This window comes from Anas platyrhynchos, chromosome 9 (genome assembly GCF_047663525.1).
Source record: "Anas platyrhynchos isolate ZD024472 breed Pekin duck chromosome 9, IASCAAS_PekinDuck_T2T, whole genome shotgun sequence".
NCBI classification, from domain to species: domain Eukaryota; kingdom Metazoa; phylum Chordata; class Aves; order Anseriformes; family Anatidae; genus Anas; species Anas platyrhynchos.
Genome location: NC_092595.1, coordinates 2512772 through 2535247, shown reverse-complemented (window position 1 = coordinate 2535247; position 22476 = coordinate 2512772). Strand labels below are relative to the sequence as shown.

The 22476-nt window shown below is 45.4% G+C and overlaps 1 protein-coding gene and 1 long non-coding RNA gene across 2 annotated transcripts in view; both read right to left on the bottom strand.

Annotated features, from left to right (window-relative positions):
• The window catches only part of LOC106020251 (uncharacterized), a 79920-nt gene extending 65039 nt beyond the window's left edge, over positions 1-14881 (bottom strand). Inside the window, exon 1 of the long non-coding RNA XR_002406619.4 lies at positions 14697-14881. This is a non-coding gene — a long non-coding RNA (uncharacterized lncRNA). The remainder of the gene's footprint in view (positions 1-14696) is intronic.
• Positions 14882-18508: 3627 nt separating this feature from the next.
• On the bottom strand, positions 18509-21539 carry OTOL1 (otolin 1). Its single transcript, XM_027464537.3, has 4 exons — positions 21212-21539; positions 20092-20181; positions 19527-19598; positions 18509-19404 (listed from the first exon to the last, which is right to left on the bottom strand). Exons 1-4 carry the CDS (start codon positions 21537-21539, stop codon positions 18509-18511), a joined length of 1386 nt encoding a protein of 461 aa, XP_027320338.3.
• Positions 21540-22476: the final 937 nt, after the last annotated feature.

Genomic DNA, 22476 nt, shown 5'->3' with positions numbered 1-22476 from the left:
TCTGTGCCACCCCAGAGCAGGTCACAATGCCTGTGTTACAGTGAGCCCGCCCAGGCCCAGAAGCACTTCTCAAAAAGCAATTTAAGGTTTGATCCCATACCCTGGATAGCTCCAGGTAGAACTACCCATTAATATCTCTCCCTTTGACTCTTCTGGGGTCACCTGTGTTCACGTTGGCCACATGCACCAGGCGCACCAAGCACCCACCAGCACAGGGGTTAGCACTGCAGAGCCACTCACATTGTGAAAGTGTCCTCAGAGCTTGGCACAGACCGGAATTACCAACCTTACTGAGCTCACTGATATATTGCAGTTAGCAGCCCACCACCAGCCCCATCCAGGAAGCCAGCATGTCGAAACAAAACATTTTTGCATAGCGCACACAGCAAATCACTCGCGAGGCTCCCTGCGGACCAGCCATATGCTGCTCAGCGCTCCATCCAGCATCGCACGTCACCAACTCTTCCCCTGCACAACCCAGTAACAGCAGCCTGCATCACGGGGGAAATCACCCCACAGAGAACCAATGGGGCCAGCTCGGGGTCCCACCGGGTCCTGTGGCACAGCAACAGCCCAGAGCCACTCGCAGGGAGGGAGATTTACTGGGCAGGCCTCGCAAAGTGAGCCAGCACCGAGCCCTCTGGAGAAGTCCTCCTCAAAGGGCAGGTGTGCCACGCAGAGATAAATGTTATCCTTCTGCCTCCAAAGTTCATTCGTGTTGATAGTAAGGACTCCCTCGGGCTTCAGTCCTCGTAACAGGCTACGCACATGGAGAGGATCCAGCAAACGATTTGAGCTACACCTGAGTGATACGGCTCAATTTGGCTCTAAATAGCTCCTTGTTATCCAGGGCGTGGAATTACAGATTTCTGTTCATCGCATGTTTTACCACACACTCCCCACAAGTTCAGGAGCTGCTCTACAGCTTTCTGGTGGAAAGAAAAATGGTTTTATTTACATTGATTAATAAAGTCTTTGCTCAGATAATGGCATTTCTAGCATTTGCAAATTCAAAAACACTGTAAATCCCTAAAGCTTCCCTGCTCTAAGTCTTTTAAATCTTAGGCAGATTTGAAGTCACTTTAAATCTCACGGAAAACGATTCACCATAAATCCCTGCGCAGCCAGGACGCCTTAGAGACATTTGGGCTGATAAGAGCACCGAGCCAGGGCGCAGCCCATCCCATCCCAGTCACATCCTCCTCAGAGGAAGGGCAGGAAATTGCCAGGTGCTCCTGAAGCATTACAGGAAAACCCCATCATTTGCCAAAAGTATAATTTCTGCCCCACTAAACCCTGGTGTTTTCACCAGGGCTGACTTATTAGTATCACTTAGTGACACAGCACTCAGAAGCAACTTTTGCAATAATACCTCAATGACCGGTAATAACTTTTACATATTTCAAGCTGCCCACTATGAGAGATTTTTTCATTAGGGTGAAGTTGTTTAGCGATTTTCAGTCACCCTCTCATTTTGCCCAGATGAAGTCCTAGACCCATCAGGCAGCGTTGGGATTATGGTAGAACAGCATGGGGCTCATTTAGCAGGTTACTCTGCATATTCATCTGATGTAGGAGCACCTACATCTTACAGCAACTTGAGAAAAATATCACATTTAGCTTTTCTACAAAACCAAGACACTTTATCCAGTAAAAACAGGTCCGTATCATACAATATTGCTAAAAATATGCATGAACAAAGTGCTGAAATATAAGTGACAGTAGAAAATATTTTCCACCTCCATCAAAGCAAAGCTAGTGGCATTAAGCAACTCCTCCAATTTCAGCTCTGTGAAATGAAGCCTCCAGGAGCCTGTCTGCAGGGCAGCGCACATCTGGAGTGCCGCAGGTCAGCAGCTGGCACAGGCACCGAGGGCTGGGGGATTCCCCTTGCCAGGCTGCATACCCCTCCAAAAGCCAAAAATCCAGGTGCTGCTTTCTGTACTGAATTTAGACTATTTCTGTTATCCGCGGGTTCGCTTCAGATGCTGGAACTGTTGAGATTCCTGTAGTTTGAGCTCAAAATAAAACAAAGATAAGGCTATGCTAACTAGATACCTTGTTTGACCGATCTGACAGTTTGTTACCAAAAACTGTTCTCATTGTAAGGTTTGTTTTTCACTCAAGTGCTTTATTTTTGTTTTAAATTATGTTTTCTATGCCTTAGATCTTTCTAGTTTTACTTCTTGATTACTCTTTTTGGCTGCCAGGAAATGCTGTAACTCTAATTGTGTTGCAGATGAACTTGGTCTCCACAGGGAAAAGCAGCTCATACGTGTTTGTTTATTTTAAAGTTTTAAGGAAGGTTTTATGAGCCTGTGAAAGAATATATTTAGATGCGTTTTTTAAAGTTATTTTCCTTAAAGTGACTGAGTCAACTACAAATAACAATTATTTCCACTCAATTGGAGTTAAACACAGATAACAACAGTGAATAACAAATGGATGGTTTTACTTTGAAATAGCAAGAGAGACCGTGGCATGGCTGTTTGTAACTGTGATTACTGCTTTAATAGCTCCGGGTACTTTTTCATTATTATTGTTTATGTTATAAATGTTGAAACTCCATTTCTCTTTATACAGCCTAATTCAGGAGTAAGAGCCAGGATTTGGGCTGTAGTCAACCCCTTGCATAGCTGGATCCCAAAACACTTTCTGCTGTTTTTAAATGGCATGGGAGCCAGTCTGGTGGGACAGGCCTTGGAATTAATAGCTCAGCACAGCCCTTTCTCCCAGAGGGAAGAGTGGTCAAGGCAGGCTGCAAGAGCTGGGTTCAAAAACTACACACTGAAGCCAATGGCATGGAGAGCAGAGTGCCTCCTAGCAGAGAGCATGAAGACTGGGATGGAATAATAATAAATTTCTGTTCTTCTTTACTTTGTCTCCGGTGCAAAAAGATAGGCTACAGTTTTCACGTTGGTGCCAGGGTCACACACCCTACAGGACTGTAAAACTTCCCAGGAAGCTTTTGGCCAGGTACCTTGGATCACAGCAGCAGTAGCACAGGCTGGGATGTGCCCGTACCGGCGCCACAGACTGGGATGTGCCTGCTCAGAGGTGCACGCAGCAGAACAGGGCACTCCTTTCCTCTCCCATCCACAAAGCTCTTTGTCCTCCTGCCAAGGAGCAGTTACCCTTAATTCCCGTGTAAGCATCGAAAGTGGAACAAATACGACCTGGGGAGAACACTGCACTCACAGACAAAGATCAGTACACCCAGTATTATCAAGATTCACAGCAGACTTCCCCAGTTACACAATGAAAAAGTCTGTCTAAACTGTAGTTTCTGGAAGAGTGCTTTTAAATAAATTCTTCATAAAACCAGAACTGCAGATCTATCAAGCATTTTCGCCTCCAATCTCTTTATCCTCAGTATTTTCATCACCCAAATTCCTCTCATCTGGATTCACCAGTGGGTAACCCTCACAGCAGAGCCGTATTCAGCGCTGAATATTCAATGCACCAAAGATGGCAAATACTGTTCTATCTTCATGAGACCGTGATATTCCAGCCCTCTGCTTTCAAGTGGTATTTGTTGTGCCTTGGTATCTTTATACAATAACAGAGCAAAGCTACAGCCAATAGAGCCTGTGACTACTACTTGCACAGAGTAAATCCACATGAATAAATCTTATTAAGCTTAAAGGCAAGCAGTTACTGCACCTGTTTGATAGATTTATTATCCCCAAAACCTAGCGCACTGATGTGAAGTGCAGGTATGAATTGAGTAGTTATGCTGTACAAACAGCCAGCTATTAGTTATATTATGGAAACAACAAGAATGTTGATAAGATGCTGCACTGGGATATTTAACAAGTGTCAAAGCCTAAATTGAAAGAGGCATTTGTCTATGAAAGTCAATGAAGATATTCCTCCCCATGCCACGGTTAAATTTCTCTCAAATAGCATACAGGAAAGCAAGGGAAAAAAGTTCATTTCCCCTCATCATCTTAATTAACTTCTTTCAGGTGCTACCACAGGAGCCAGATGAAGCTGCTATGGCTTTGAAGCTGACCCTGCCTCAGCTGGGTGGAGGGCTGAAGACCTCCAGGGGCATCTTCCCACCTAAAACACTCAACAGCCCCCAAACAAGCTGTGCACCCACCCCAACAGCAATCAGCAGCACATCCTTGTCAAAGCATCTGAAAGAAGGATGCAGGGGGACACACCAGGCCCTCTGCCCACCCCTCACCTGCACATTAGTCTGGCTCAGAAGCACAGAGCCGAGCTACTGCTCATGGTCAAGTCTCCGTTTTTAAGAACTTGAGTGGCATGCGCTGCCTCTCCCCCCTAAAATTGTTTGACATTTGAAAGCCAGTGATTAAATACTGTAAAACAACCACCTCAGGGATGAAGAAAGCTCAGCTACCTTGTCGAGGTGGTCTCTCAGTAAAGGTCAAGCTGCGTTATGCTACGCATACTTCAACACCTTCTTCATTGTAACTGATCCTCACATCTGGCTTCAGCCTATTCACCACAATTTAATTTATTTCCTCGCTGATGTTAATAACACTTTTGTCTCTTCTATGCCCATACTATTTATTTAATCTCTCACAATGAGACATTTTGCTGGTGTTAGTCATTTGGGTGTCCTGATGAGACAGAAGTTGTTCTTTCATACATATAAACTGTGTAAAAATCAGTTTTAAACCATTTGACTTTAAAGGCTACTTCCATTAAGTTACGCTGAATAAAAAACAATATGTTCATCTCTTCTTATTCCCATCTGCTCCAGCACATTTCAGAGAACATTACTGTAAGAGATATTTCCAGTGAAAAATAATTATTGCTATTCTAAAATAGCTTAGACTGGTGTGAGTGTTGCTGACAGCATTTAAGAAATCCTCACATTATAGCCTAATGAGAAAAGAAGTCTGTAGTATAAGAGGTGTTTTAAACAGAAATATCACTTATGCTTGCTCGAAGCTGAGCAACACAGCAGAAGCTAACAGCACAGACCCTACAGGAGGGAACCGACCTCCTCTCACCTCCCCATCACAGTCCCTCCCTGCTCCCCAGCCCAGCTCCCACATCACACAGTTCCTATATTAATTAATATTACTTTTGTCCAAGAAACAAAAGCCCAGTTTCAAGCCCAGCCCTGGGGTTTGGGAAGCAGCCACTGCTGTGGCTTCAAACTTCAGTGTCTGAAGTTTCTTCTTGAAGAATGTAAAGCACAATAATTTCATAGAGCATCTTTCCAGGAGGGGAAAAAAAAAAAAAAAAAAAAAAGCCAAACTACGTTACAAATAAAGCATTTATTACTTTACTTGTAGTGTCTCTCTCTGCCACCAGATGGGCCAAGACTGCCATTCAGGTATCATTTTCCATCTCTTTTATTCGATAACTTCTGCTAATGCCTTTGGACCTCTGGACCAGGCAGATTGCTCAGGAGCAATTTCTGGCCCCGGTTTGTGGCCACCATACTCACATGCCCTCAGCACCCATTTCTTCAGCTGGGTGGAAGAGCCCTGAAACTTACACAGCCTCCACAAGGAGCTGCACATGGACAAGCTTTACCTTTTGTGCTGTTTCTGGAGCATAAATTCAAGCCAACCTTCACCACAGCCTGGTGCAAGCAGAGGGCCCTACCTGGCCTCTATCCCTACAGCCCCAGCCAACTCCCCACGGCCCCAACGTGAGGAAGGAAGGTCCTACACGGCATCTGTCGTCTTGATTTCTCAGGGCACTCAGTAGGCCAGACGAGGATTTCCTCGATGTGCTGGTCCTTTTGTGGCACCACATTGCCATCTGCTGTCCCTCCCCTTCCCTGGCAGCCTCGGCAATAGCCAGGTGAAATACAGCAGCACAGCTAGCACAGTCCAAACAAAGCTGTTCAAAATGCAAATAGGGCCATGATCCATCGCTTATTTAAATGGATTTTAACATTTTAATTAACTATTTAAGAAATACAAGGCATGAACCTGCAAGGATGCAGTCGGATGAAGTGCTACAAACAAGAGGCTGTGTACAACAGCAATGCAACTATTAAATCTCAGTACTTCAGGGTGATGGTATGCATGGGTGTATCACTTGAATAGCTGCTTATAGCTCAGAAATTCCATCATCCAGAAACAAATTATGCTTTTTCTGTCGGTAACACATGTTCAGATAATTAAAAAATTTAACTGGTTCCTAAAGCAAACCAACAAACAACTCGCAGCAGATGTAATCTCCTGCTTAAGCCCCACATGCAGCAGACAGGCACACCTCAGCTACCTTGTTTTGCAGGCAATGTTCCTGGCTTGCCCTTGGTCCTGCTGCTTTTGTTTCCTATACAACCTCTGGGAAAGGCTTTGTAAGGTACAGGCTTAAGCAGCAGCTTTGGGACAAAGTTGCCCAGAACCAGGGATAGAACCTGGGTCTTCACCACAGTGGGAAATCAGAAAAACCTTCTTCAGAAGGTCATCCAGGCACAAATACTGAGAAAATAAGCCCAGCAAAGGGGACTGCCTCCTTGAGAGCTGGTATCCAGCCCAGGGCACTCTGATGGACATGGCTCTCCATTGAAGATGAGCACAGTTACCCTATTTGCCTAACGGTAACAGGTTTGTCTACAGGTACGAGCTGTACTGTTTCTTTTCCTTTGTCCTCCCTGCTTTACAAAACATCTGGGAAAACACAACAAGTTCAATGCATTTTCCTTAATCTCATGTGTCACAATCCCTGTCACAGCAGCTGGGCAAGAACGACAGGAGAAGCAAGGGCCTCTCTTGGAGGCCACTCACCCTCCAGACACCAGCTCACCTTGGATCTTCCTTCACAAAGAAACTCCTGAAGACAGGAGCTCTTCTTGGCCCTGTTTTGCAGGTAGGGAAGAAAGCAGCTCCCAGAAATGAACCTCACCTGAATGAAAACCACCTTCAGCATGGCCCAGCCATCACTAGAACATGGGAAGCACCCCTCTTCACAAGTGTTTTGTGTGTGTAATTTCACCATGTCTTGACTTCCTTTGTCTGAGGGATGGAAAACAAAGCCCCTTATTAGTGATGGGGTCAGTCAGCCACTCCTTCAGCACTAAATGAAAATCCTAACTGGGAAGTGGCATTAACCATCCCTGCAGCCTGAGCAGACAGAGCTGTATGCACAGGGGAACATCACCCATTAACTGCCACAGAGAAGCACAGAACCAGGGGACCAGGTTACAGAGACAGACACCAACAGAGGAAAAAAATAAAAATCAAACACCAACAGGAACAAGGAAAGAACAAAACACAAGGCTGTTTGTTACTAAATCTGTCTATCCTAACTTGCATGCTTACTATATATACATTGATCCTTTTTGCAGCTCACTGCAAGCTCAGGAGGAAGCAAACAGATGGACAATGACTTATCATTGGAGAGATTTGGATCAGCAACTTAGAAATTCAGATCTGTACAGGAGAAGCAAGTTAGTCATCCAAACAAATAGATATACCCTGGGGAGAAGAAAAATCTGGATAGCAAGAGAACTCTGGAGAAAAAAAAAAAGAAGAAAGAAAGAGCATGGGTATGCAGAATACAAACAGCTATAAACTGAGTATGAAGAACGACAAAACAAAGCAGTTATGTGCAAGTGACTAGTAAACATTCATTCCTTGCGTGGCTGCATTTTTAACAAAATGAAGGGGACAGTTTGAGATCTTAAGCACTGAATATTAGTCATTGTAGCACAGAGGTCCCTGTATTTGTTTCCTGGCTTTTTGTGCTGCAGAGGAGCGAGGCCATCACACCCCATGTGCCCCCAGCCCCTTCCCCTGGGCTGTTTGTGATGCTCCCTGGGCTCAACAACCACCCTGCATGGTGTGTGCTCACCAGGGTCAGCCAAAAAACCACCTGGTAGGACTTGTGCCCAGAAGGTGAGTTACCCTACCTCGTGCATCAGCAGCTTGATGGGGTGAGATATTCAGGATACATTAACACCTAGAGTTTAATATTTAAATTAGTAGGGCGTTAAAGTCACAGAGCACGATCCCTTACACAATTAATAGCTTTCCTGGAGTCATTTCTCTTTGAAACATTTCAGATCAAGCAACCTTGCCAAGGCAGAGGATGGTCTAGAGGATTTCATCATCTCTCATGTCAGTGCTGTGTCATTACCTTCAGTTCACATTACAGATTATATGTAACACACGGCGTCTAGAAATAGCATATGCACCACAGGTCCTCCTCCCAGACCCCGTTGCTTTGCACCTGTCCAGAAACTGTTTGCCAGATCCACAGATGCGAATTCCAGTAAGTCAGAGGCTACCATCTTGTTCAGACAGAGGACACCAAGATAAACTGAGATATCATTGACATTTGCCCTTCGCAGAAGGGGAGGAAGAAAGGAAAGGCTGCAGGAGCATTAAGTATTCTCTCCAGGAGCCCGTCAGAAAACTGGATTACACTTGGCAGTGAAAGACAGTTACACCAGTCCCTGCTCTGTTTCCATCTACTTGGTAAATTGACAGGGTTGAGCTACTTGCTAGTCTGGCAGCTATTTCCCACCCATCGGGGCAGCGATAGCATCAGAACCGCAAACAGGATTTACCTGGGAAACAAAGCCAAGGAAAGGCCCAAACCAAAATTCACATTGGCATAGCTTGAATAGACAAAGCTTTTCACTTCGGGTACCTCCAGATGGAAGTTGTGATGATTGCTAAAACCAATTTATTTTGGTAAGTGTCATCAACATTCAGTGTCTCAAAGAAAACATTGGTCAGAAAGCATACATTTTTTAAATACAGCCCACATCCCATTTTGACCAGAAAACTAACCTTTCTCTATTAAGAGGAACTCTTGAAATTCTCTCTTAAATCATATACAGTTGGCTGCCTAAGGACTTTGGGAGCTTGAACACTGGAAATCAGAGTAAGAGAGGCAGGCTGCACAGACAAGGAAACCCAAGCTTTTGTCCTGAGCAAAGGCAGAAATATTCCAACCTTTCAGCCTGCCTGCTCTAGTATTTTGTTCCCTCCTGCTGCCACAGAGCTGTGCTGAGTGGGTAGCACAGGTGCATAGGTATCAGGAAGTGACCCAAGAACAAGAGTATCAAAGCATTATAAATACTTGCTCTGAAATTATTTTCAGTCCAAGCATGATACTAGACATTGTTTGGTCTAAGAAAATGCATCATTCTAGTTACTTAAATTTGAAATCTAGTTCTTCATAAATGTGAATATTTGAGTGCTCATCACCAGGACTCTCCAAAGCACCACTCATTTTATATGGCAAGGGGCTCCAGCATCCTTTTGCCAACATCAGTCAAGGAACAGAGCTGAATGAAAGGAGCAGAACAGTCTAAAGGTGCAGTTTGCTTATGATCGGAGGCATTCCCATCCACCTTTCAGTTATATTTAGCACACTGCAGAGATGGAAACCTCCACTTACATCTGTGTCAGCCCTGGCCAAGCTGTTGGCGAGTTCATAGTTGCTCGCTCTTTCCCTCAAGTCATCATCGCAGGCAGAAGTTAAGTAACACATGCATCAACTCCCTTCTCCCCATTTATTATCCAGCAGAAGCAGAACTAATTAAATATCAGCCTCAAACAGCCAATTCTTTCAGCATGAGGGGGATTGTGAAAAATTCTCCCATTAGCTTCCCATGCAGCACCAGAAGAGCTAAGTTAGAAACCCACCAGCCTGAAGACATTTTCTCCTGCAATTTGCATTTTAATGGGAGAGCAGAGGACTTATTGCTAAGTGCCAGGAGCCGACAGAGCTGTGCACATTCAGAGGGTCTAGCTAATAAATGCACTGACCCATATTTTTCCACATTTTATGGGACAGTGGGGAAAACTGCTGAAAGAGCTCATTTGCAGCCATGTTAATTACACTTTCTGTGGGAAAGCAGAGGAACATGCCACAAAGAGCTACCTGCAGCTGCATTTGTGGGGCAGTTTAATCTACTGTGCAGAGCAGGTAATGGCATGCTGGAAGGACCCTAAGTCCTCTGACAGATGGACCATGGACCGTGGTGGTCGTGGTCAGGCCCTGATGCTCCCAGGCCATTCAGCCCACTTGCAAAGCCATAAAAGCAGCAGAGCTTTACTTGAAGGGTGAAAATGCTGCATCTATACCAAGCTTTCTTGTGTAATTAGGGCCTCCCAAGTACCCATTACAAACTACAGAAGAGTTCATAAAAGTTCTCATCTGTGGCATTCACTTCCTCTGATCTGGCTCCGGCCGTGGCTCCCAGGCAGGTGTTTGTGCTCCTCTTGTCACAGTGGGGAAACGGGCAGAGCCCGAGGGAGCCCCCGCTGCCCTCCTGCTCACCAGCTATCAAAAGCAGGGCAGCTCTGCAATTTAAGAGGCATCAGCTTTCATTACATACATCAGAGCCCCTCGATCCATCTCCTGAAGCAGAGGAGCGAGGCAGATGACGTTGATACATACAAAAAAGGCAGGAAAGCGAGCTACAGAGCTGACAGCAGAACTGCTTGAATTAAAGGGGACAAGACAGCTGATGGAGGGTGAGGTTTGCCCTGTCATCTACCAGAGCTCTCCTAGCCCTGCAGAAACCTTCCAGAGCTCCTGGCACAAACCCACAAGAGCAGCCCTGGGCACAGGCTGCCTGGTCTCAGGCTGCCACGGCTGCACATGTCCAGGTTTTGCTTCCCCCCCCCTTGGCCTTCCCAGTTCCCACTCTGAGAAGACATCAAAATGCTTTGCTGGTTATTGCTCAACCTCTTCCCTAAAACATCAGCGCCTCCCAGATGGTTCTAGAGATAACACCACAGCTAACCTCTGAGACAGGGAAATGTTGCTCCGTTTTATGGATGAATAAAATCCTTGCTGAGCTCTTACAAGAAGCTGAGCCCAGCTCCTCAACCCCCCTACTTAATGCCTCCAACATCAGTGGAGGAATAGAAAAGAGTAAATGGCCTCCCCTTTGATCTACAAGCATCCTACAAGGCTAACTTCTTCAGTTTACCCACTGGAAATGGAAGGTTTAGAAAAACTGGCATCAGAGTTTATGCCCAGGACTGCATATGCCCTGCCAATGAGAGCCACCAGCATTGCACCAGCACCTGCCCCTTCAATCCCATGGGAGCAGAAATTACACGCTCTCTGACCTTTAGGGCAAGGCAGTAACCAGGAAGGGAGTTTTGTAAATTGTCCCTATTTAAGCAGTCACACTAAGCAACCACGTATTCTAAATACTGAACACATTGCATGGGAAGCAGATCAAATTCCATTTTTTTGAGGACTTGGTAGGAAAACAGAAAACCATCACACACACCTGGGCTACTGTGACTGACCACCATAACCAATCCCAGAGCAAAGCCCCCCAAACCATCCCTGCTAGGCATATTTCAGGAGTGCCATCAAGAGCTGCAATCCACATGCCACAGAGGTACTGAAAGCTCTAAGAGGATTTGTCAGGTTTAACAGCATTTTTTAATTGGGTTTTGATACCATAAACTTAAATACTTGAAATTGTAAGATTTGTTGTGAATGGGAAGAAACAGAAACATCTCATGCTCTCAACCTTACCTCTGATGATTTTCTTCACTTGCTACAGAGAAAAACATTCTGGAACAAGCTGCAAACTTTTTTCCTCCAGCCATGGCATTCTCTAGGGCCACAGCTGTTCTGAATGTAAATCCTTACAGTTTGTGTTTATGAAGTTATTCTCTGTAACCCCAATCTTAAACCTCTAAAGCCAATTTACTGTTCTGTATTATGCAGCTGAATACCAACAGAAAAAGGGCAAGAGTCAAAATGGAAAAACAACAATTTAGCTTGTGAAAGTGATTGTTTTATTCTAACATTTTATTGACTCTTTAAAATGGAACAAACGCCAAGACTGTGAGGATCATAAGCAGATATCTTTATTGACTAGGTTGGTACCCTTTCGATACCAAACCAATGAATAATTATGGCAGACAATTGCATTAAGCTGGCCACATATCTGCAAAGACCCTCTAGCTTAATAAATTGTTATGGGGCAATGAAAGTTTACGTAGCTGACTAGAAATGTCAGAATAGCATTACACGGGCACCATAAAATAGAGTAGCGCTCATTTGAATCACAATCCAACTAAAATCAGCCCCTAAGCTTGCTTTTATGACCTTGCCCTCACAGCAAACTCCAGTTTTCCAGCCCTTTCTCTCCACTTGGTGACTCAGCATGGATCCTTCTCTGAGCAGCAATAAACTCTACAGAAGTAGCTTTGACTTACCAATAACTTCTTTTTTTTCCCCCCATTGGAGAGCAGTAGGCTTAAGGTATAGAAAGAAAATAAAGGTGAGCAAGATGCAACTATAGGGAAGGTTTAGAAATAAAGCAAGGATGGATGTTTCCTCTACCAGGCATGCACCAGCAGTTTCCCCACTGCCTCATAGCTCCTCCTATGAAAGGAGCAATTAAATCCTCGCTAGAGGAGACGTTTACATTGATCTCTTACCAGATCAGTGTAAGAGAAAGAAACACAGAGCTGTCTCTGGTCACCTCCTCTCCCAGAGGTCTGCCTGGCTCCCTGCAAGAAGCAGAACTGGGCTAGAGCAGTCCATGTGCACCAACCCTTTTGCAAAAAAGTTCTTGTTTCAGACGATTCATCTCCCATCAAACACCTAAAGAGAAAATCTGCAGCAGGAACAGGAGCCTTCCACATTTATATAGGGCTTGGCACGGCAGGATCTTGGAGGGGCTGCCAAAAAGTTAAACATATCTGTTCCAAACAGCATCCACCAGAAACATGGAAGGGAAACTGAAAATAAGTTTTCAGACTGCATCCTAACCCTTCTGTGCCTGGCTGCTATGCTGCAATCTGGAGTAAGGAGAAACTTTAGGAAAAACACTCTGATTTTCATCCAAGTCAACCCAGGTTTTTCAGCATCACTAGTGGAGAGGAAGGAAAAGTTGGTTCTCCTAGCAGAAGCAATTAAGGACTTGCTGGGTGGCTCACACACACAGCATGTATAGAAACCTCATTGCAGACTATGCAGAGCAATATTTTTTTCCCCCTTCTGGAACTGCCTTGACATGTAAAATATTTCACTAAAATAACTCTTTGAAAAGTGATCCATTACCATAACATGCCACTGTTGGGTAAGAGCCTTCTCAGGAGAAAAAAAAAGTACCTGGAAAGCAAGAAAGCAAGGAGAGGTAGAGAAATAGAATTACAACAGTTTACTGAAATATTTTGGTTAAAAGCGTAACACTGAATTAGATGCACATAAGTGTTACATATGCAGTTCAGGCTGAGGAGGACATGGAAAGCAGCCAAGGAACAGCTAGGAGCCAAGAGCAAACACGTTTTGCAGTCCCTGCTATAAAAAAAAAAAAAAAAAAAAAAAAGCAGAAACATGACAGCTACCCAAAAATCTATTCTGTAAACTCTTCAAACGACACCATGCTCTTTGCAATAAATAATCCCAAGACATTTTTTTCCCTGTATATTATTTCTAAAAACACCAAGCCCATAAGCCCAACCAAGTCACACCTGGCCCCTATCCCCCAGAGGCATGATGAGGATTTGAAATTCAGCTCCAAATTTTCATTTACCAAGCAGAAGCAGGAGTCCTACTTATTGCTGGCCCTCTCTTTGATTTCTTTCCCCTAAAAAACTTCTCAACTTTACTTCGCTAGGACATGACCACAATCTAAAGGTGTACAAAGCCCAGCTGAGTCAGGCACACTCCCTTAAACACAACTCACCATGGTTTGTAATGGAGCTCATCATTGCTGGTTCATTAATTTCAAACAAGATATTTGTTTCATGAAGACATCTCAAAGACTTTAATTCTAAGATTACTTATTCCTTTTTTATTATTATTTTAATTTTAATTCAATTCAAAGTCCAAAGAGCCTCAAGCAGATTGTTTTGGGGGTTGTAAAACAAAGCTTGAACTGAGAAGAACTAGCCAGAATAAAACCAGTTCACTTTCTATCCATCCTCAATTTTATCTTATGGAAATAAGTTTGAGGTTTTACCTCAAATTTTATTAACTAAAAAAAAAAAAAAAAAGAAAGGTCTGACTGCAGCAAGTAGAGTTTTACCCAGATACCCAGATATCTTCTTTATTAAGACAGAAAGTCTCCACTCAAAAAGGATTAACTGAAAGAAGGTAAGAACAATTCAAAAAAGTCATTAAAATGGACATAGTGATCCGAGTTTACCCTTAAAATTGACTTTGCAACATTTAATACACACACCTAAGTCCAGGCACCTCTACGGAAGACCATAGCTCTTGTTAAACCAGACCCTGTAACACCACGCAAGAGTAACCACATTCCGTCCTGAAATTAAATCATTGCATCGCGCCATTCTGAAACAATCTCACATAATACTTCTGAAACCCGAGTCTCAGAGGTACAGCTTTGCAGATAGGGCACATAAAACTGTGATAGAGCTCTTACTGTGAATAAATAATGGTGGCTATATCTAGAAAACAATATCAGCCTACACACAGCTTGATAGATATCCTCTATTAAGAAGCTCCAGCATTTTACAAGCATGCTAGATAACTGGCAGTGATCACACTATAATCCATTTTAATTCACATTGAAAGGCATATTTTCTCCTTCCAAAAGGGATTCTTTCCACAACCAAGCAGATACCAGCAAAGTTACATGTCTCCAAAGAAAAGGTGAGATATATTTCAACTAAAATACCTGAAGTGGGATTATTATATTGTATTTCCAAACCTATTATGAATTCCTGTCTTGAAGTCACTAAAACTCATCTGTTTTTACCCAAACCAGCCAGTAAGAGCAAGCACTTACTTACCTAGCTACTGCCAAGGACCCAGCACATCAATCTCATGGGGAAGACCCAACCAACTCCCTTCCTTTTTTGGATGCTTTCTGCTACCCAAAAACACCATCCCAAAGCCTTCCACCCAGGCCACATTATCCCTTTTATCAACCAGCACAGCAACCCTAAGGCTCTGCAGGTGGTCCTTGCTCTGGGGCAAGCCCAGCTCAACAGGTGAACAACGTAAGAGGCTTGAAAGCAACCCCAGCTGCTCACAAGCACTAGCACCTGGAAATCCAAAAACCATGAGCAAGAAGCACCAGGAGAGCCAAGCTACTCCCTGTAGGACACTGCCTCCAGCATTCCTCTGGGCAAAACCCGCAGCCCTGCCAACACAGTTACAGAAATTGAGTTAATATTATGGCATTTGTGTAACCTCAGAGATGGGGATGGAAAGGCAAGGAAAGATCCAGAGGGGAGGTGGGCATCGACCCAGGTTTGTACTGTGGGTGCGTCTGACCTGCGCCACGCAAGGGCAAGTTCAGCTCTGGCCTGACACCACGCCGGACACTTCATGGGCCTGGGGATGAAACTGATGGCATAAAGCAAAGCTGCACCAGATAGGGTCTTTATCAAAGTATCAGGAGTGATTTTCCTTCCCATCAGCACACGCTGCTTTTGGAGGTTAAGAAGAATTTTGCAGCAAGTCACGACCGCTCAGAGCGCCTCCCATCCTCCATCTGGTATCCCTCACCCCTCCCAGGCTTTATATGGAGGCCTTGCTTGTCTAACATGGGGCTCAGGGACATTTTTGCTATCGAGGTACCCAAGTTCCTCTGTAGATTTAGCCCTCAAGATCCTCATTAAAGAAGCAGCTGCTTTTTATGTCCTTATGTCAGTTTGGAATAATTTTTCTTAGTTATTGAAAACAGCTGCTCTTTGATTAGCACAATGAGCATTTATTTTCTCTTATACCAGTGTCAGACTGCTTCATTGCAACACAGACAGGAGACACTTAGTTTCACAAAATAAATCTATACTAAGTAGAAGCACAAGTGAAACGGAACAAATATTTTGGCATTTGTAGCCACGGCGTGCAATGAGACAAAGTACCTCCTCAATCAATTCACTCACTGTTGTTCTGACATGGCGTGAAAAATGAGGAAAGCCATATGAAAATGAGGGAATTTTTAATTCTCCAAAACTTTCCCCCAGAACAGTTTGCTTCAGTTAAGAGCTGCTGGAGCAGAATGCTTCACCAGAGCACCCCACAGCAGGGAGACTGCAAATGCCATGGTTAAAAAAAAAATATATGTGGAGAGAGAGAGAGGAAAAAAAAAATATAGAGAGAGAGAATTAAAGGCTTGAGTTAGGTTTTGCAGCCAGATTTGCTCAGGGACACTACCTGAGCAGGTGGAGGTGCCAGGATGCTGCAGCATCTGGTCCCACAGGCAGCTCCATGCTCGTCCTACAGCCCCAAGTCCTTTCAGCAGGTTTCATGTAACTTTTAGAAGACAGAAAAAAAAAAAAAAAAAAAAAAAAAAAGCCCCAGGAGTCTCTGCTTGTAAAAGGAGGAGATTTGTGCATGTGTTTGCATTGAAATTTTTGACTAATTTGGGGCAATTCATGAGCCCAGCTGTGGACTGATCTGATTAGCAGTACTAGGACTAACAAACAACGTGTGGTTTTGCCAAGGCTCTGAAGTAGAAAGGATAACAGTGTAGAGAAACAATATTTTCCAGGCATTACTGTTAATTCTATTTAATATTTGATGAAGATAACTCCCTCTCTACAAAGATCTATATTTATCTAAACTACTGTTCGCTGTGCTTTACACAGGCTCAACTTCACAAGATACTTGTTTAATGTGTCTTAATTAAATCTGAAAAGAAATTATTTCAAAATAAACACAGAATGGATGTGAGCACACTTTAAATTCAAAGTACTACTGGCAAAGCTGTAGATCCTAAGACACTTATACATATGAAGGAGCTGCGTGATATTTCAGTAGCTTGTCCTGCATGCTTCTCTGCCTTCCCAGTCAGGGTTTCAAGCAGAAATACCTTCCACTGGTATTAAGTTAATGACAAAAAAATATATATGTAGCATAGAAGCCAGCTCAGAGTGCCATTACAGCTCTCCCATATCCATCATGGGAGCTCAGAAGTGACTGGGGTTGTGATAAGAGCATCCCATATCCTTCCTTAAGGTCTGTGAGTCCAGACCTTTGCATAGCCTGAATTGTCTCCAGCTGTTCCTATTAACCTGCTCTCGGGGCACCTCCACAGGATTTAAGCAGTCCAGAGCCCCCTAATCTGGCTGGGTATATTTTGTGCAGGGATGTCTGTAAGGAAGCAGGAGCTCTTCCAGCTTGTGTGGTGCTGCCAGCTCTTCTTTTCCCCTGACAGCCAAGCAATTAATTTATGGAGAGGATTAGATCTGAGCAGGTTCTTGTGAGACCCCACATTTTTGCATTGCTTTCTCAGGAGCATTTGTAGAGGTTATTTATATAGAAAGTGTAAGAAACTTCAGCAGGAGAGGAGAAAATTGCTAGTCAGATGTCCGTATACCACCATCTGTTACAGGGACTGTAGGAGAAGCAGCATGAAGGCACAACAAAAGAATTAAGGGTGTTGTGACAGCAGGAATCTGAAATTATTATTATAACTTGTTGTTTTTCCTCAATATTCAACAGCTGCCAGGGAATTCATAAACTGAAATCTGCATCTTTTATATACTTGGTACTCTGAATTTGAATCACACAGGAGCTAACTCAGATTAAGCACCGAATTAAGTATCAACTCTTTGACAAAGCTGGTTCATCTCATATTTGAATTGCTGATGTCGAAGTGGGGCTGAGAAGCTGATGAGTTGAAGCACCCTTTGCATTTACCAAATAGATAGGATCAACTTTTTAAAATTGCTTTGTTTTTATCTTAAAATTTAACAGCGGTTCTCCCGTGTTAATTTTCTCAGCATATATAAAAAGCCTCAGGAACACTCGACCTTGGTGCTGTGGAAAAAGAAGAAATGAGGGACACGATTTATGATGGTATTCAAATAGCATATGGCAAGCATGGTGGCAATTTAAGCAAGGAAGGTGGGAGCAAGGGAAATAGTAGCCCAATTTCCATGCCCGTGTTGGGGTCAGACCCAGCATTCATCACATCACTGGGAAAACGTCCCAGGCTTGTGACTGCCTGAGAAGAGGAGCAAATCCCAATGCTACTGAAAGCTAATTATGGGATCTCAGCTTTATTTTTTTTTATGAAAAAAAAAAAAATCACGACCAGTCTAAAGTACTACATAATTCTGATTCAATGACAAAATACTTGTATATTTTTTCACATGATTTGAAGAAACCTACTGCTCGTGCTCGCGTTGGATTAAGCTCTATGAATCAAACTCTACAACCTTTGTCAAAACTGTGACCTTCCGATGGTTACCAGTACTGATGGCCGGAGGAGTTTTGACCATGCAAGGATTGCCACAGCTGGCTTGATTAAAATTTCAGTTGGATAAGGAGCTTCATCACGTAATTTGATAATGCTGGTTACAAATCTGAAGCCCATGATGTGAAGCCCCCTCAGGTTCCCCTTCCCCATGCTGGTCCTGCAGGCCTTTGGGCAGTGGATTCTCTTGGTTATCAGCACCTGCATGAAGGACGTGCCGCTTCTTGGGGCTGCTAGTTAAAAGAAATCACTTTTTCACAAACATCTTGTAAAAAAATCACAGAACCTAGAAACTAAACCAATACAGTGCAGAGTCGCTGAACTGATACTCATTTCTCCTCTGGAGGGAGGGGGGAAAGGCATGATCCTCAGCAACAGCTTTGCCCTCTAAACCTACAGCAGGATCTCAAGAACATCTGGGTACAGGAGGAACCCCGTGAAGACGCTGTCATCCTCGGCGCTGACGTAGACCCCGTTCCAGTCCCGCGCAACCTCCAGCCATACTTGGTCGCCCGCACTCAGCTTCAGGACGGTCAGGAAGGAGGCCTGGTCGATCTCCTGCCCGTAGAGCGTCTCACGGGCCTTGGCCACCTTCCTGCTGCGGGCCACCAGGCTGACGCGGGCCGGGCGGCCCCTCACCGTCAGGTGGTAGGCAAAGACGTACGCCCCGGGCACGCTGCAGTTGAATTTCCCGGTGGAAGGGTTGTAATCTTCCTGGTCGTTGTACAGAATCTTATCAAACCGGATGGGGACGTTGGGCGGAGGGAAGGGTTTGGACAAGCCGGCGCTGAAGGCTGATCTCAGGAGCTTCGCGGCGTCCCCTCGGGCCCCCTTCGCCCCACGGGAGCCTTTCCTGCCCGGTGCCCCACGGCCCCCCTTGCTGCCAGCCACCCCCTTGGGCCCCGAGGGTCCCGTCACACCGGCGGGTCCCAGGTCCCCTTTGTCACCCTTACTTCCCTGCTCGCCCTTTTCTCCCTGCTTTCCCTCCGCCCCCTGAATGCCCTCAGCCCCCATCTCCCCTTTGCTGCCTTTTTCTCCCTTCATCCCTCCTTCCCCTCTTTCCCCCTTTTGGCCTCTCCCCCCCGGCTCCCCACAATACCCCTTGTCCCCCGTGTCCCCCTTCTCCCCTTTGTCACCCTGTTCTCCATCCACCCCCGGGTCCCCGGCGTCCCCCCTGTCTCCCTTGTCTCCTTTGGTGCCATTCTCACAAGTGTCCCCCTTGGAGCCCTTTTGTCCCTTCAGGCCGGGGAAGCCGTAGCTGCCCTTATTGCCTTTCACTCCAGCTTCACCTAGGACAGAGCAGGGGCAGAGAAAAGGTTACAGCCATTAGTGTAGGATAGGATATCCATCACCAGCACCAAAGGGACAGGCCAACGCACTGTTCATGGCTTTCCCAGCCCGTGTTACGTACCTTGCAGCCCAGGCTTGCCTGGATAACCAGGGTTTCCACTTATTCCTCGCTCGCCTTGCTCCCCTTTGCCTCCTAGGACATTGCACCATTAATATGCCATTTGTGACACTGTCTGCAGCGCAGAAATCATTACACAGAAAGTGACTGGTACCATTTTGCATGGGTCCCTGAGCACAAGGAGCAATGTTTGTTTTCCAGAACAGACCTCACAACCCCCAGCTGCATTGCCCAGCACCAAGCACCACCGTGCAGACAACTCCGTATCGTCCTCATGTCAGATTTCTGCCCCAAAATGAGGGAAAAACTCCTCAAAAACAAGGAGTTTTGAGTGGGATCTTTATGAGCAGCCATAAAGATGGCTTTATGGCTTTCCGGTACCACCTGCACATACCCCACCACCACCCAAGTTATTGTCCCTCTGTTCATGCCATGCTAAATCTCGCAAGGTGTCAATCCATATCAGCATAATCTGCTTCCTTTGCAAAAATATTTTTTCCTACAATTTTGTGGTATCTGCTGAGGACAACAGCACTTGTTTTCCAAAGGAGCAGTTCGTCTGCTTTACCTCTTTCTCCTTTAAAGCCTTTGGGACCTTGAGGTCCCGGGGTTCCCGGCACACCTTGCACACCAGCATCTCCCTTCTCCCCCTTAGGACCTGTAATGTAATCACATCAACAAAGTTATCTTAGTAACTCAGAGGTTTAACTTTACAGAGAAAACGTGTGATAACAGCTAAGCAACACTCCATCAGGGGATGCAACAAGGGCAACCCTGTTTCCATCACCCTGGTAAGAGCTGGCTATTTTATTTGCTGTCATATGGCTGATGCAAACCAAATGTGAGACAGACAGGTTTGGCCTGCCCCTGCCCTCTGTGCATTGCAGCTGAAACCCTTGGGGGGCATAAAGGAGAGACAACAACACAGCACGGCTTCCACTGGCATTGGTGAGGATGCCCTGATCTGGCACGCAGCTCCCCAGCCCTTGTCTTTTGCTGCTGCAATCCCCAAATCGTACAGCTTTCCTTTTTGCTCTTGGCTACAGTTAAAGATTTTTTAAAACCAACTTTCAGCTGCCTCAAAGCTGCAGGGGCTCAGGCATTCATAAAACATCAGAAGTAATCTGTCTTTAATAGTTGAGCACATCCAAGCAGCTCCCATAGCTTAGTAATTGCCCCTCTCCTTAAAATGAATTAAATCTGCAAATATACAAGAGGAACCTTGCAGGTGGCTCCATGCTGCACAAGGAAAGGCGAGCAAGCCAGCTTTCTTTTCAGCTTTCTTTTAGTTTACTTTTCCATCCACATAGGATCACGAAGCTCCTGGTGCCTGTCTGAGGGCAGGCTCGGTCAGCTGGAGCCATCCCAGCACAACGCATCTGACATGAGAGCTTCTCCATCAGCCCTATGAGCGCAAACCCCTTCCACAGCCCATATAACTTCTATTAGCTGTGGAAGCTAACGGAAGTGCAAATCGCTTGAGTACATTGTATTAAAAAAATATTATTTCCCCATTTTTGCCAGCCTTCCCCAGCTGAGCAGTTCCCAGCTCCGGTATCAGCGCTATCAAAGCGAGCATTTGCAGACTAGCGCACTGCTCGTTATAACCATTAGATTTTGGCACTGCAGACATCAGCCAACGTGCTGAGATGCCTGGTGTGAGCCAACCGATCCATCGCGGTCTGCACCTGGAGGCCCCGGCTCCCCCGGTGGCCCCCGAGGCCCGCTGGTGGGGGGACAGCAGTCGCAGCAGTTGAAGAAGAAGTCGGCCGTGTCCAGGGTGTCGTTCTCGAAGGGGAAGAGCGTGGTGGCCGCCCGCACTGCGGGGCTCATGGAGGGCAGCTGGGCTCTGCCCGGGGCTCCCACGAGGGGGGCGAGGGAAGGGTTGGCAGCGCCCGGCGGAGGGGATGGCTTCGGCTTGGTGAATCTCAGCGCCGGGGTGACTTTCGCTGCTGCCTGTATGGCTGCCACCAGCAGCATCACGGCCACAGGGACGGCCACTGGAGAGCTCCACATGCTGGCAGCTGTAGGAGAAGGGGAAGGCCATAACGAAGTGCATGCAGCACCCTCTGCACCCACTTATCCCCATAGAGCCCGTGTGTTCTGCACTCACCCTCTTCATTCCTGCACTCTTCCCTGCATCCCTTTCATTATACTTCCAATTTTTTTTAATCCAGATCATCACCTGGTTTCCTTTTAGCATGAGAACCATCGGCCCTGTGCATCACAGCTGACCTACACACAAGCCATATGACCTGTGGCAGTGCTGGGCCCATCTGCCTGCCAGGTGGCCTTACACAGCGTCTCTTTTTATGGGGAAAGTAAAGCAAAAACTGGGAAAATCCCCTGCCTGCCCACCCCTGCTGCCTGCCACCCTACAGAGCACTTGCCATCTGGCTGCTCCTGTTAGCTCCGGGAAGTGCTCCCAGGGGCATCAGGGGACCCCTGAGAGAGGCACGATCGCTGCCACCATGATGTCTCTTCCATTCATATGAGTAGGAAAAATTCAGTAATAATTTCAGAGCCAAACACAACCACACGCCATAAAAAACGTATGCTATAAAAAAATAAATGAAACAAACATTAAAAAAAAAAAAAAGCATTCAAAAATTTCAAAGTAATTTTTTTTTCTTTGCTACTGACTGAGTTCCCAGACTTGCACATTCTTTTAGTGTAAATTCTCAGGTCCATTCTTTTAGTTTTTAAAGAGGTGGTTTGGCTGAACCAGAAAGAAAAGAGCAAAGTAAGAACTGCCTGTTTTTTTCCTATAGGACAGATGACGCCTCTCAGATGACTTGTCATATAAAGCATCTTTGTTTCTTTCTTAATCCCGTGTGTCGGCCTGTAAATACAAACAGAACAGACTCCCTTTCTTGCTGAACCTGTAACCTAACCTTCCTATAGCAGCGGAGGTGCTTCATTACATGAGAAAGCCACCGGGAGAAACGCTGAC